The sequence below is a fragment of the Neolamprologus multifasciatus genome, chromosome 22 (genome assembly GCF_963576455.1).
Source record: "Neolamprologus multifasciatus chromosome 22, fNeoMul1.2, whole genome shotgun sequence".
Taxonomy (NCBI): Eukaryota; Metazoa; Chordata; class Actinopteri; order Cichliformes; family Cichlidae; genus Neolamprologus; species Neolamprologus multifasciatus.
The window spans coordinates 3,855,674-3,870,800 of record NC_140459.1 but is presented as its reverse complement, the minus strand read 5'-3'; the positions used below and the strand labels follow the sequence as shown (position 1 = coordinate 3,870,800).

Genomic DNA, 15,127 nt, shown 5'->3' with positions numbered 1-15,127 from the left:
AAAAAAATATATATTAAAAACTTCCTGACCTTGGAAAGAGAACTGCAAACATATCAGCCTAATGTACAGTAAAAGTGTTCAGACACAAAAATGAAGTGTAAACAGTTTCTTTGAATAATTGCTGAAATGGAGAAAATCATTAAAAAGACAATATAGAGAATGTGAGACCAAATACTGTCACACTACATACATTCAGCAGTCACTTCATTAGGTACACCTGTTCTACTGCTCATTAATACAGTTGAACCTCGAGGCCTACTTTCTAGTTGTTGCTGTTCAGCAGCAGCCTTGGGCTGGTTGCATCAGGAGATTTGATTTGACAATGAAAATGAATGAATGGGCACATCCAGGCAGCTATGAAAGCAAGAGGATTTACCAGCTGTACTCTGGCTTTCTGCAGCAGTCTTAAGATGTGAGTTAAATCACTATGACTTAACCCTCTAGTCCTATTTGGGTTAATATTCTCTTATCTCTAATCTACACCTCCACCGTCTCCTCCTTGTTCTCTTCTTCTTGTGGCATCTATAGCAGGATGCAGAGCTTCTTGGATTTAGTAGCTGGAGGCTCCAGAGCAGCAAGAATAGCCTCATCAAACACGTTCTTCAATCCTTCCTGAGAGAGACAAAAAAAGAAAAACAACAACAAAACAAACACATGAGAGAGGTTTTCCTGATGTAAACAACCAGTTATATCATTGTGCCACACATTTCTGCATGACACAACCTGACAGTGACTGGGAGATTTTATGTTAAACCTTTGTCCTCACATGGTCCATGCTCATTATAACTTACTGCTGCATGGGTGAGAACATTTTATTCGTCACACTAGTTTGTATAAATAGGTATCTACATGTGAATAGTTAGAATGTGGTTACAAGAGAACTGGAAGCTAGTTGAACTGCTTAATTGTTGCATTTGCCACACAAACAGTATAAAAGAAGGACGTAGTTCCTGGGTCTGAAAAGTTAAGCACCTAAATGGCCTAAATTCTGCATCGTTTCAGTGGCCAGCAGGATGAGAGGCTCCTCTGGGCGCCAAAATGATTTCCAGTTGTAAAGAAAACAGCCTACTTTAACCTTAGTAAACACTTTCCTGGTGCCTGTACTGGGTGTAAATCCTAACCCAGATGACATCACACATCACAACTAACTCTAAAATACTAATGTTGAGTGATTTTCACCCATGTGAACATTTTACAAAACCTGCTTGTTAGTGTTCCAGGGTTAAAGAGATCGATCGAGCTGAACTCAGTGGGAATATACACCAATATACACATCTGTTGGCTTCTGTTGGTAGTTTAAAGCCAATGTGAAGCATTAGGAATGAGGATTTGCGCCTTTAAGTCTGAGGCCATGGTTGTCAGTTGGTAAAGGGTAGCGTGTCCGTGCCCAGAGTGAATGGAGAAGTTTAAATATCTTAGGGTCACTGTACCAACCTGTTGTGATGAACAGAGCTGAGCATGAAAGTAATGCTGTCAATATACTGGGCAATCTACACCAACACCCTCACCTATGGTCACGCTTCATTTAGTTACTCAAAGTATAAAGTTGGAGATGCAAGTGGCTGAAATGTGCTTCCTGTGGGGTCACTGTTAAAACTCAGCATCATGGGTGTCGTCTGTCTCAGTCTGGTCACTCTTTTCATCTTTCTTCTTCATCTGTGTGTGGATGTGATTATCTACTAACCAATCTCTGGAAACCCAGGAGAGGCACACATGTTTCCCATCAGCAATCAATACTAGGGATGCAACGATACCAATTTTTTCAAACCGATACGATACCGATACTTGGATCTGAGTACTTGCCGATACAGAGTACCAAAAACCGATACTTCTACCACACACACACACACACACAAATACAATGAATTGGAAGACAGGTTTTATTTTATTCTCTGCCGATAAAAAATAAAATCTTAATAAAAATGACCACAAAAAAATTTCAAGTGAAAAATAAGCACTTCTGTTAAATTATTGCAGAGTCTCCACATTGTAATTTTACAAAATATCACTGAACTATTGGCACTGTCTGGGCGGTTGGGAATTTCATATCGCAGCTCGAGTATGCTGAGAAGAATCCTATGTTTTCCACGACCGGCATTGGCTGGTCATCCAGAGCGATAAAATGAGTCAGAGCCTCTGTTATTTTAACTGCCAGTGGATTTTCTCTTGACATTTTTCATCGCTTTTCCAAAACCTGAGTTAAAGTTGGCTGTTCCACACTGCTGACATTTTGTTTAGCCTAGCTACAGCAGCCTCCAGTTTCTCTTTTTTATCTGGAGCTGCCAGTCTCACTCGCCTAACCCTGTGCCTGTTTAGCGCGGGATGTCCCCCTAGTGGCCAATCTAAAAAACTACAACAAAAATGACAAGCCACCCTCTGATTAATGAAATAAGTTAGTATCGGTTCATGGTATCGGTTAACTTTTACGAGTATGAGTACACACACATTTTACAGTATCGCCCCCGATACCCGATACCAGTATCGGTATCGGTGCATCCCTAATCAATACAATAATTAACCCTGGGTTCCACTACCGCTTGTTAACCCACCCTGACCTACTCGTGCTCTGCTGGCTGAATTGGCACACAGCCTTGGATTTTAAGGTACATTTATCACTAATGAAGACATTCATATTTCTCTTAACTTTGCACCCAAAAACTTATAGACACCAGTGCTTGTTTCTCAGCAGAAACACCAGCAGACTTCTTTCCCTCGTACCTGTGTCTCAGCTGAACACTCCACGTATTTGACTGCCTTCAGCTTACGAGCCACTTCCTCTCCACTCGTGAAGGTCACAGCGTGTTGGTCTCTCTGGGCCAGCTTCTCCAGGGTGTCGCTGTCTTCTCTTAAATGCACCTGAGTCCCGACCAACAGGAAGGGCGTCCCCGGGCAGTGGTGTGAAATCTCTGGCACCCACTGTGGAAAAATCAAGGTCAGGTTTGATGGGCTTTTACTGCAACAACTGCCCTGTAGCTCTGTGTGTGCGTATATCTCTGAAGTTAGAAACCAAACAAAATTAACTTTGTGACTTTGTCAAGACCAAATTTGAATTTAAAAGCAAGCTGAGTGTATTTTTGGACAAGTCTTTGAACTGAGGAGAAGAATTTCATATTTAAGTTTGATTATTCTACGAGTGATTCTCTCAGACGAGTGCCCTTTGGTTCATACCTTTTTTGAAAAAATGTTACATAACTTAATCTGATATTGAATTATTAACTAGTTTATCAAATAACTTCTCTCTTTGAGCATAAAACACAATATTCATTAGACGTTTATCTCTCCCTAAAAATCCTTTTGAATTAGAGACAGTGCAGTCGTTTATTTTAGAACCGTAATCATTAGATCTCCCAGTGTTTAAAGACCACAAATCAAACAAAACATCTAGATAAAACTTGATTTTATCTTCCCTTCCCATCCCATTATGAATTTGATTCCGATTGTTTCTCTGTTGCAGAAGACTCTTTAGAAGAAATTAACTCATTCTTGGACGATAGTTATGGGAGATCAGTTTTGGTAACGGACTATTTTCCTGACGTTGACAAGTTTATCCAGTCTGTGAAGGCAATACAGAAAGTTGTTGGTGTGGAAGAAGCGATATCGTTTAAGGAAACATGTTACTAATTTAAGAAGCTGGGAAAAGAGCGGCTAAGACTCATTCGCAAGATGGTCAGACATCACTTGGTGTTTCTTATATACTTTTTCTTCTTCACTGGTTTTCTTCCTTCTCTCAATATCGCAAATCTAAAGGTGGCCTGTTTGAATATAAATGGAGGGATGCACGGAAGAGAGCTTTGATTAGCTAAATCCCAACACGTTCTCACTCCCAAAGCGTAACATTTTACGCTAGGTGACAAATCGTCAACATTTGCGTTCCTCAGGAACGCCGCGGGACGTGACAAAACGTCGGCATGTTACGCCTCAGGAGTGAGAACGGGTTCTAAATCCTAGCTAAATTTACCCTTCATTTTAATTTTCATATTTATTTCCTATCCTATTCATAGTCTTTTTTTCGTTAGGTCACGAGCAGTTGTCTAAGCATTTCACTGCATATCGTACTGTGTATGACTGTGTATGTGACGAATAAAATTTGAATTTGATTTGATTACAGAAATTATTAAACAGAAGACGCTAGATGTAATCTTTTTACAAGAAATCCATAGTGATGTTATTGAAATAGAATGGGGGTTAGGCTGGACGGGGCAATGCATGTTTAGTCATGGAACTAATTGCTGTGCAGGGGTCGGGATCTTATTTTCGCCAACTCTAGACATTCAAATTTTGGCAAGTACAGAATGTATTAATGGTGGGATTTTACACGTAAAGGCAGAAATTCAGGGTGTTGTCATTCATTTTACTAATGTGTATGCATCAAATTATGGTCCAGAACAGAAACATCAATTTAAAATGTTGGAAGGCAAGTTAAGTGTTATCGATTGCAGTGAATGTATTATTTTGGGTGGAGACTGGAATTGCTGTGTTGATTATACGCTGGACAGAACCGGCGAGGAAGCACATTTTGAGTCTTCCAACTTCTTGTCTCATGTTTTGACAAAGATGGACCTGATTGATGTGTGGAGAAGAAATGATCCAATGAGTAGACAGTATACCTGGGTCAGAATAGCTGAAGGTAGATGCCATGCGGCTAGGTTAGACAGGTTTTATCTGTCTGGGTCTTATAAACAAATTAAAAGTCAGTATTTTGAATCTCCATCAAATTACAAACAAAATGATACCAGCTAAACAAACCTTCTCTGTGACGTTCTGGAAAGATGACGGTGATACGACAGAGAAACAAACAAGGAAGACGTCAGTCTGAGGGTAGCTGAGGGGTCGCAGTCTGTCATAATCTTCCTGACCTGCAGGAGAAACACAACACAAGTGTCTGAACAACAAGTGACTCCAACGTTAAAATATACAACTTTACAGCAAAAATAAAAATGTTTACACCCTGGAAAGTAAGTTTCCTCCTCATAACAACTGTACAATGGGACTTTACTTTCACCATTTGAATCCTGGTAAGGATTCAAATTGGGACAATGGCTGCTTTGACTGACAAGGGTGTTCCTCAATGTCTGTCATCAAAGGTTTGACTGATACAGGATTGTGAAACACACCTGTTTTCACACCTTGATTAGGTAAAGGATCAATAGGAGGTCCATGACACTCCCATTGGCTTAAAATCTGAGACTCTCCACCAATTACTCTTAGAACTGAAGAAGCTTTTCTTTCTAAGCTCCTTAGACTATTGGTTAATGCTGATATTAGTAACAGCAGCAGTTACAAAGATATGATGGAAACAGCAGTCTAAAAAGCTTGGAAAGAAAAGCGTCTGGACTCTTTAAGTTGCTTTAAGTCGTTTCACCCCTTGTAGCCCCTCAAGGATTGATGTAGGCACGATGTAGAATTATAAAACAGAGTTTATTCTGGGCTTGACAACCCGTGAGAACTGCTCACGGACAAAACAATAACAAAAAACCATTCAATTCAATTCAATTCAATTCAATTTTATTTATATAGCGCCAAATCACAACAAAAGTCGCCTCAAGGCGCTTCATAGATACAGAGAAAAACCCAACAATCACATGACCCCCTATGAGCAAGCACTTTGGCGACAGTGGGAAGGAAAAACTCCCTTTTAACAGGAAGAAACCTCCAGCAGAACCAGGCTCAGGGAGGGGCGGGGCCATCTGCTGTGATTGGTTGGGGTGAGAGAAGAACATCACAACAGAAAAACATCACATCAATATGCGCTCTTGTACTTAGTGTAAATCAATCAAAAGTCCTTAATTACAGAAAATAAAACATTTAAAATACACAAACATCGTGAGCTGAAATCCAGGAAGGGCTAAATAGTCCTTTATGGTCTTATTCTCCATCTTCTTTCTCACTTATTTCCTCTCTTTCTCTAGCTTTAAACATTACTTTCTCCATGTGTGGAGCTATCCGGGACCTGCAGCATGCAGACACCATGTGCGCTAGCAAAAAGAGTGACTGGGTGGAGGCCCAAACTGCAACCAACTGGACCCTACACAGTTCACCACCAGAGGAGGGTGCAAAAGAACAAAATCTGGAGATACAGCTTACCAAAACATCAAATACAAAAGACCGTTACACCCCTCATCTGAGAAGCTTCTTCAGTTCTAGGGCCAAATGGTGGAGAGTCCCAGAGGCACAAAAAAGAAGATCAAACACAAACTAGGGAGGATCAAAATGACAAACGCAACAACATTGTTATCCCCTATGTTGCCGGTTTACCCAAAAAACTCAGTCTTCTCCAAGGACGACATCCCAGTGTGCTTCAGACCCAGCAACGCACTCTGACAAAAACTGGTCCATCTCAAAGACAAAACTCTCAAATACAAACTTAACGTAGTGTATGCTGTACAGCAGGGGTCTCAAACTCAAATGGCCCGCGGGCCGCGAGTTTGAGACCCCTGCTGTACAGTGCAGAGAGGAATGCTCAGACCTCTGGTGGTTTACAACACCAACTGTCTACTCTTTAGACTGCTGTCTCTATTATATCTTTGTAACTGCCACTGTTACTAATATCAGCATTATCCAATAGACTAAGGAGCTTGGAAAGAAAAGTATGAGGTGCTGTAAGGGACATTATTACTGAAACGCTCTCACGCACTCCTCTGAAACCAGAGGCATTTCCGCTGAACAGGAAGTTGTTTCCTGACAAGGAAACTGATGGAAAAAGTGGTAAATTCCAAAATACTACAAGGATGTCTACTCAGCAACCTGCTAGTGCAGCGGTCCCCAACCTTTTTTGCACCACTGACCATTTATGGCCGACAATAATGTCATGGACCGGCCTTTAAGGTGTCTTGGATAAATACAATAAAATAAAACCAGTATCGGTACCAAAAAAAAGATTTATTCATAACACACGGGAAAAGACCCAGGGAAACCGAGTTAACAATATAAACAATATAAAAAAAACAAACGATAAATACCCTGAAAACCATAAATGGGCAGCACGGTGGCACGGTGGTTAGCACTGTTGCCGCACAGCAAGAAGGTCCTGAGTTCAATTCCAACATCAGGCCGGGGTCTTTCTGTGTGGAGTTTGCATGTTCTCCCCGTGTTTGTGTGGGTTCCCTCCGGGTACTCCGGCTTCCTCCCACCGTCCAAAGACATGCAGCTTGTGGGGATAGGTTAATTGGACAATCCAAATTGCCATTAGGTGTGAATGTGCGAGTGAATGTGAGCGCGAATGGTTGTCTGTCTCTATGTGTTGGCCCTGCGACAGACTGGCGACCTGTCCAGGGTGTACCCCGCCTCTCGCCCTATGACAGCTGGGATAGGCTCCAGCGCCCCCCGCGACCCTGAAAAGGATAAGCGGAAGCGAATGGATGGATGGACCCTGAAAACCATAAATTTCAAACTCGAGCCTCAACTCTTGCGACCCGGTACCAAATGACTCACAGACCGGTACAGGTCCAGGACCTGGGGGTTGGGGACGGCTGTGCTAGTAGCCTAAGTGAAGCAGCCACATTACTTAAGAATATATTTGCTTCCTTGAATCCAGGAATGGATTCAAGTTGCAGCACGGAATTCGGCAAGTATGTCCTGTTTCCCCTTACCTTTTTATATTGGCAACTCAACTGTTAATCAAGAATTCTAACGACATACAAGGAATATCAATTTTTAATGAAGACTTCAAAATAAGTCAATTCGCAGATGATACATTTATTTTTGTGAAAGATGAAAACTAAATTTTCTCTAAAGCTTCTCGTTTATCTCTCAGTATCCAAAAATGTGAACTACTCCCGATTCATACAAGCTCTGACTCCTCAATAGCTTTGGTTAGAGTTGAATCTAAAATTAAATATATAGGGCTGATAATATCTAAAAACCTAATTAGCAGAGAAGACACTAATATTTCTAACTGTATTTTGGAGATGAAGAAATCACTTAGCCACTGGTTAAACAGAGACCTCGCTATTTCTTTTTTTTTGGCAGAAACATCCTATCTAAAGCTGAAGGCATCTCCAAATTGATTTATCCTTGTCACTCTCTATATATCTACTCTAAAAACATTAATAAAGCTAACACAGTTATTTTCGAATTTTTGTGGAGGAATAAAACCCATTACATTGAAAGATCTCCGCTTGTGAAGGAATACAATAAAGATGGCATCAAAGCTCCAGAATTTGAATCTATGGTTGGCATCCTTAGAATTAAATGGTTAAAATCTCGTCTGTCACAGCCAGACTCTATGTAGTTCCACATCCCACGATCCAAATAGGAGGATCAGACTTCATTTTGAAATGTGATTTTGGAAAATGATATTTACCCACAACTTCTCCCCATAATTCAACCTTATTGAATAATAGGGTAATAACACTTAATCAAAAATCAATTTTCAAGAGCGACTGGTTAAACAAAAAGATTATATTCATAACAGATTTGTTGGATGATAATGGTGTAATTCTAAGTTACACAGACTTTTCAGAAAAATATTGTCTAAACTGTTCTCAAAGAGAATATAACAAATTTTGTAAACTGGTCCCACCGCCTCTGCTTCATTTGATTAAAAACTTTATGATATACAATAATTTCTCATCGGTGCTTCCAAATTTATTGCTAGGGCAATGTCAGCTGTTTGATAAAAATGCAATAATCAATTTATTAGGAGTTTCTTCAAAGACAAAATATTTCATAGTTATGACAGAATGGTTACATTGCATGGTTCTAATTTAGTTATTTCATATACACTGGATACTCGAAATTTATGAAATGGCCTATTCTACCTAAAGTTAAAGAAACACACTTTAAAGTAATAAACAAAATTAATCCTGTGGCAGAATATCTAAAAAAGAGATTTGGCTTTGAGGTGGATCAGTCTTCTTTTTGTACTGATGAAAATGAAACCCTAGAACATCTTTTTTTTTCTTCTATGCCCTATCACACAATGCTTTTGGTGTGACTTAAAAAATTGGATTTCCCTAATAATGAATGATGTGCCACCATTTGAATTACATTACATATTTTTTATATGGATCAACTAGCATTGGGTGTCTCAGACATTATTAACATCATCATACTTTTGAGTAAATATATCCATTGTGCTAAATGAAGAAACGCTAAGCCTTCTCTCCCTGGTTTTATTAATGATTTTAAGATATTTTTTCTTTGCTAAAAATTACAAAAAGCAAATATGCCCAAAAAAATTAACCAGGATAATGCCCGTCTCCTGCTATTCTAAATGTTACGGAGCCCCGCAGGGGACATGGGAGAAAAAAAAATTAAGACGGACTTTTGCGAGATCTCGCAAAAGTTTTGCGGGATCTCGCAAAACAAACTCGGGATCTCGCAAAACAAACTCGGGATCTCGCAAAACAAACTCGGGATCTCGCAAAACAAACTTGGGATCTCGCAAAAGTTTTGCGAGATCTCGCAAAACAAACTCGGGATCTCGCAAAACTTTTGCGAGATCTCGCAAAACAAACTCGGGATCTCGCAAAACAAACTCGGGATCTCGCAAAACAAACTCGGGATCTCGCAAAACAAACTCGGGATCTCGCAAAACAAACTCGGGATCTCGCAAAACAAACTTGGGATCTCGCAAAAGTTTTGCGAGATCTCGTAAAACAAACTCGGGATCTCGCAAAACTTTTGCGAGATCTCGCAAAACAAACTCGGGATCTCGCAAAACAAACTCGGGATCTCGCAAAACAAACTCGGGATCTCGCAAAACAAACTCGGGATCTCGCAAAAGTTTTGCGAGATCTCGCAAAACAAACTCGGGATCTCACAAAACTTTTGCGAGATCTCGCAAAACAAACTCGGGATCTCCCAAAACAAACTCGGGATCTCGCAAAACGTTTGCGAGATCTCGCAAAAGATCTCGCAAACGTTTTAGCCGCATTCTTCGGATGCTGGCTCGAAGCCGACCGGGCGGTCGAGGCACGATGTGCTGGGAAAGCAGTGTTCCTCCCGGCTGTAGTAGGTCTCGACCTCCCATTAGCTCAAAGCTAACGGGAGGTCGAGACCTCCCGTTAGCTTTGAGCTAATGGGAAGAATGCGGCTAAAACTTTTGCGAGATCTCGCAAAAGTTTTGCGAGATCCTGAGTTTGTTTTGCGAGATCCCGAGTTTGTTTTGCGAGATCTCGCAAAAGTTTTGCGAGATCCCGAGTTAGTTTTGCGAGATCTCGCAAAAGTCCGTCTTAATTTTTTTTTCTCCCATGTCCCCTGCGGGGCTCCGTAAAATGTTGACTTATGCTGAGGCTAATATATTGTTAAGTTATGCAGCTGCTTCACTTAGGCTACTGGCAGGTTGCTGAGTAGACTGTCTCTGTAGTGGTTTGTTTGAAATTTACCACTTTTTCCTTCAGTTTCCTTGTCAGGTAAAGACTTCCTGTTCAACTGAAATGCCTTGGTTTTTCAGTGGAGTGTGTGAGAGAAACTAAACCCATTAAGTTTCTTGAAGACATTTTCACCTTTCATCCAAGTAGCTTCTTCAGTTCTAAGAGTAATTGGTGGAGAATGTCAGATTTTAAGCTCTGTCTCCAAGAGGGTCATGGACCTCCTATTGATCCTCTACCTAATCCAGGTATGGAAACAGGTGTGGGTCACAATCAGCCAAGGTTTGGGGTGAACCAATGGTGAAATCTAGCCCCACCCTATCATGTGATTTACTGAGGTCAAATGGCCCAGGATGTGAGTGGGCGTTAAGGCGTCTGGGAGGTCTGAGCATTCCTCGCTACACTGTACAGCATACGCTACGTTGTTAAGTTTGTGTTTGAGAGCTTTGTCTTTGGGATGAACCAGTTTTTTTTCTCCCTAGTTGGTGTCTGACCTTCCTGTCAAATCAGTAAAAAATGCACAGAAAAGAAGTTCAAACACCAACTAGGAAGGATCAGAAAGACAAACGCAACAATATTGTCAATACTTATTACATCCTAGGCCACCCTTAGCTTTTTCTTTCTAAGCTCCTTAGACAACGATGATCTGGGTGACTGAGAACCTTAACAGAGTCACCAATAGAATTTTTTGTATTAAATACACTGAGTTTAGATGTATTTTTTACTTGCAGTGTTAAACATTCCCAGAGTGTACGCCTCTCCACCAATCATCACTGTCACAGCATAGTTGTCAAACACCTGGAGAAAACAGGGAACAAAGATAAGTAAACATGCAAATGCAGCAGAATCATTACAGCATGACTAAACAGAGTCAAACTGATTTATGAAATGAGCTGAGCACTTTCATGAATATTAGTTTGCAGCTCTTCAGGTAAGCAGATGTGTCACGTCACGTTCAGGCTTCTGCCACGTGTGTTAACAAGCAGCTAATCCCAACATTCCTGGTAACCTCGGCTCTGGATGTGAGCGGATGCAGGGAGCGTTTTATAGCTGCTGTGCTTACTTGAATACTTACTTTCAAACTCCAAACACACTATAACAGCAATTGGTCCACACTGTATTTGTGTGAGAACACAATACACAAACCACTTTGATTGGTTTTGCATGTATGTGTGTTTGTACTGTCTGTCTTTAGTGTAGAGTTCAGTCACTGATATACAAGTATCATAAACCTGTGTGACACAAAAGAGCAGTTCAGAGCAACCTGAAATCTGTCTGGTGTATGTCTGAAAATTTCCTGCAGAGAAAAATGTTTTTTTGGGTTTTTTTTTTACTTTAGTTGTGGTATTTAAACCTACTCACTGTGGGTATGTGTTCTTCCTTTAAGGCTGTGCCTGTATAGGCCAAGAGCAATTCATGCTTTCCTGCATCACCATCACCCACCACCACAAGCTTTATAGTCTGCATCTGAGAGGTAGGAATAAGAATTTTTTTAAAAAGAAGAAAACTGGGAACAAAATAAACCGTAAAGACAATGAATGGTAACTGGTTTGTGTATAATTAGACTCATTATCCATATAATACATAAATACTGTAAATTTAATTCTTAAACGGTTTGTAAAGGTGTTTGGTTCACAAACAATGAAGTAATACATTTTTGTAACCCTAAACTAGGAGCTTGTCAGGTCTCTCATGAGCTATTTATTAATAATCATCAAAATTAATTCAATTTTATTTTATTTATAGAGTGCCAAATCACAACAACCGTCACCTCAAGGTGACAGTTGGTGGACTCTACAATGACACATACAGAGAAAAACTCAACAATCATATGACCCCCTATGAGCAAGCACTTTGGCGACAGTGGGAAGGAAAAACTCCCTTTTTAATAAACAAAAGCTTATGTTTTAGCTAACTTTTTGATTATATGTAAACTTTGAGATGCACTATAATACACAAAACTGGTAAGTCACAAGTGCCCTTAGCTCTGTATTCCAAATGAAGTAAAAAAAAATAAAAAATTAAAAACTGAAGTTGGCCTGTTTTTCCCCTTTACTATTGGGTCAATCCATCTCAAATCAAAATGCAAGTTCCCAAGTACAAGTTTTTAGCAGCTAAAGCCTCTTATTGAACCACTCATTGCAAATTTTTAATCTAAGAAAATTCCTCATAACTGAGAAGGACTCTAGTGTCGTGGGTTTTTTGTTTTTGTTTTTTTACTGGCATTTGGGTAAAGTGTGCTAACCCAGTGACAACTCTTTTTTTCTAAGTTTTAAGAAACATATTATTAGGAAAGGGTATCCACATTTATGTAAAGAAATTATCCGTATGGAAATATTGGAAATATTGTATAAAAATAAACAAAAAACAAAGAAAGGTAATATTTGTATGTAAACAAACAAATGTAATATTTACATTAAGGTAATGTAGATAACAGAGTGGAATGTCAATTTTTTTGCCCAGTACACACTTTTTCATCGATGTTTGACAGAAATAAAACTTCATTTATGTTAAATAACTGCAAATATTTTAACCATCAACTGTAATTTCTGATGTAAACTTAACTGGAAACTTACCTTCTGTTGACCCTCAGTTGCAGCTGCTTTTTGAGTATAACGCTGTCACTTCTGCTACACAGCTTTAGAAGGGGGTAATGTTTGTTAATGCATTTAACAAACAATGCTAAGTGTCAACGTGTCAGTACAATGCAAGTCTTTATCGCCTGGTTAAAAGATAACCAAAAAGTTAGAGATTAACTGCCCTTCCAGTAATGTGTAATCAAGGTGGAGTTTAGAAACCTTTGGATGGGGATTAGTGTGGGACTGCAAACTGCTCGTGTCATTTTTTTTATTTTATTTTAACAGTGGGACGTTACAACATGCTTGTGTTAAACATTATTCTCCACATCAACTCTGTAGACAGTTTTATCACAACTCAGTTAATGATGAAATTGAATTTAAAAACTATATGGTGGTAATAATAACTGAATTACTTTGCACACTCATCAAGAGCCAGCAAAGCAAAGAGCCCATCATTTACAGGAGCATAAAATTGTACTTATCCATGAAACTGTGGCCCAAGATGCACAAGTGACGCAGCCGGTCATAAACAACATGGTGCAGATAGCGACACGCTGCACCAACATACTCAAGCCAAGTTAAAAGTTACCTGTTAGATGTACATATCCTACACTGATAATTATAATTTAACTAAAAATGAAGAAAGTAAAATTATTTTCAATGCTGAATATAAATCTCAAGAAGTCAAGGAAATGCACACATTTGATCTTGATAACTGAAATATTCAAACTTTAAATCTTTACTGACATAATGCTCTTGTCATCTTTTCAGTATGAATGCAAAGCAGACAACAAATAGTTTAGATGCTTTATTAAAAGAGGTATAATCAAAAGACAGGGCATGTGGACAGGTAGGCAGCAATCCAGAGAAAATGAGAGTGGCTTGGTGGAGACTTTGCAGACACGTGAGTAAAAAAATGTGTCCCAGAAGTTCTTAGTTGGATTCAGCTCTGGAAAATGTCAGAGACAGTCAATGGTATCAATGCCCACAATGGTTCTGAGGAGGTCATCTGTATGATCCTCCAAGGATATGCCTCCCAGACCATCGCTGACCACTGCCAAACCATCACGCTGGATGATGCTGCAGTCAGAAAAACGCCTACACTGCATCTCAAGACTCTTTCACATCCATCTGTATGAACCTGATCGACTCTGGTGAATTCCAATTAAGATGCATGACGTGGGACTGTGAGCACAGGTCCCACTAAAGGATGTCGGACCCTTATTCCAGCAGATGGAGTCTGTTTCTCATAGTGTGCGGCCAGAAACATGCAAATGAGCACCCGGAGGCCATTCCTTAGGCCTCTGTCACTGTTCCTCCTGATCGGGCGTCCTTATTGTTACAACCCACTTAAAGCAAAGTATTATCTGGAGTGGGGCGTAACACAAAGTGAAACCCCCCAAAATTAATCACCACAAAGTTAACGTCAGTAAAACACCATTTATTTTCCAATTAATGCAAACAAACCAATTAGGACCAAAATAAAACACAGGGAAGCTCTAAGCGCCAGTGTCTCCAAGGCCAAAACACAACTTTAAGACGACTCTGTCTGTAAGATAACAAAGTACAGAGGCTGAGCTCCCTGTCCATCCACAAAACAGGAGAAAATGTCTGAAAGAAAAATGGCAGAGAACCCCTACCTGCTTCCACTGTGGATCACTAGTTACCATTGTAAAGACACACCTTTACTCGTAAATGTCCAAATTGTATTCTTGAGCAAGCAAAACCCACCTCATCAGTCTCTGGTTGTGAAGCGTTTCAGAAACACCAAAGGGCTTAGAGAGCACCTAGAGGTCAGCTTGCATCGATATGCCACTCTGGAGAAGCTGATCTACCTCTCCAACCTGAATGTGTTGGAAGCACCATCTCATGCTACCAGCAGTGACAGTGACAGAGCAATGGTTTTTGGTTACTATCTTTAAAACCAGTCTCTTTTTTCCCCTTTTCCTATTTTCCTGTTCCCTCTCCAGTGAACCTCGTGTCACTTCCATTTGCACCAAAGGAAGCAAAAGTAAAGTGCATCAGTGCCCCCCCGATCCACTTTACAGCCCAAATCACACACTGCTTCTTCGTGTGACAGCTTTGTTAAATAAATAATATGTCATGTGTTGTTGTTCATCTACGGTTGTAATTAAATCATTTTAAAACCTACTAAGATGGTTTCCTGCTCACATGGTTGTACCTTAAACACAAGCTGCATATGAACAGGTCAATAAAAAGCTGTAGAGGCTGAGA

At 40.0% G+C, this 15,127-nt stretch overlaps 1 protein-coding gene across 1 annotated transcript; it reads right to left on the bottom strand.

Annotated features, from left to right (window-relative positions):
* Positions 1-7: 7 nt before the first annotated feature.
* Positions 8-13,577, bottom strand: LOC146492660 (cell division control protein 42 homolog). Its single transcript, XM_085149580.1, has 5 exons — positions 11,676-13,577; positions 11,039-11,111; positions 4,747-4,856; positions 2,719-2,916; positions 8-612 (listed from the first exon to the last, which is right to left on the bottom strand). Exons 1-5 carry the CDS (start codon positions 11,778-11,780, stop codon positions 523-525), a joined length of 576 nt encoding a protein of 191 aa, XP_085005706.1. The 5' UTR covers positions 11,781-13,577; the 3' UTR covers positions 8-522.
* Between the last annotated feature and the right edge of the window lie 1,550 nt (positions 13,578-15,127).

Excerpts from the sequence above, each read along its gene's own strand:
- LOC146492660 (XM_085149580.1), bottom strand. The coding sequence starts at position 11,780 with ATGCAGACTATAAAGCTTGTGGTGGTGGGTGATGGTGATGCAGGAAAG. Across the intron at positions 11,112-11,675 it reads AGGAAGAACACATACCCACA|GTGTTTGACAACTATGCTGT; the intron begins GTGAGTAGGTTT and ends TGTTTTCTCCAG. Across the intron at positions 2,917-4,746 it reads TCCAGAACGTCACAGAGAAG|TGGGTGCCAGAGATTTCACA; the intron begins GTTTGTTTAGCT and ends ATTTTTCCACAG.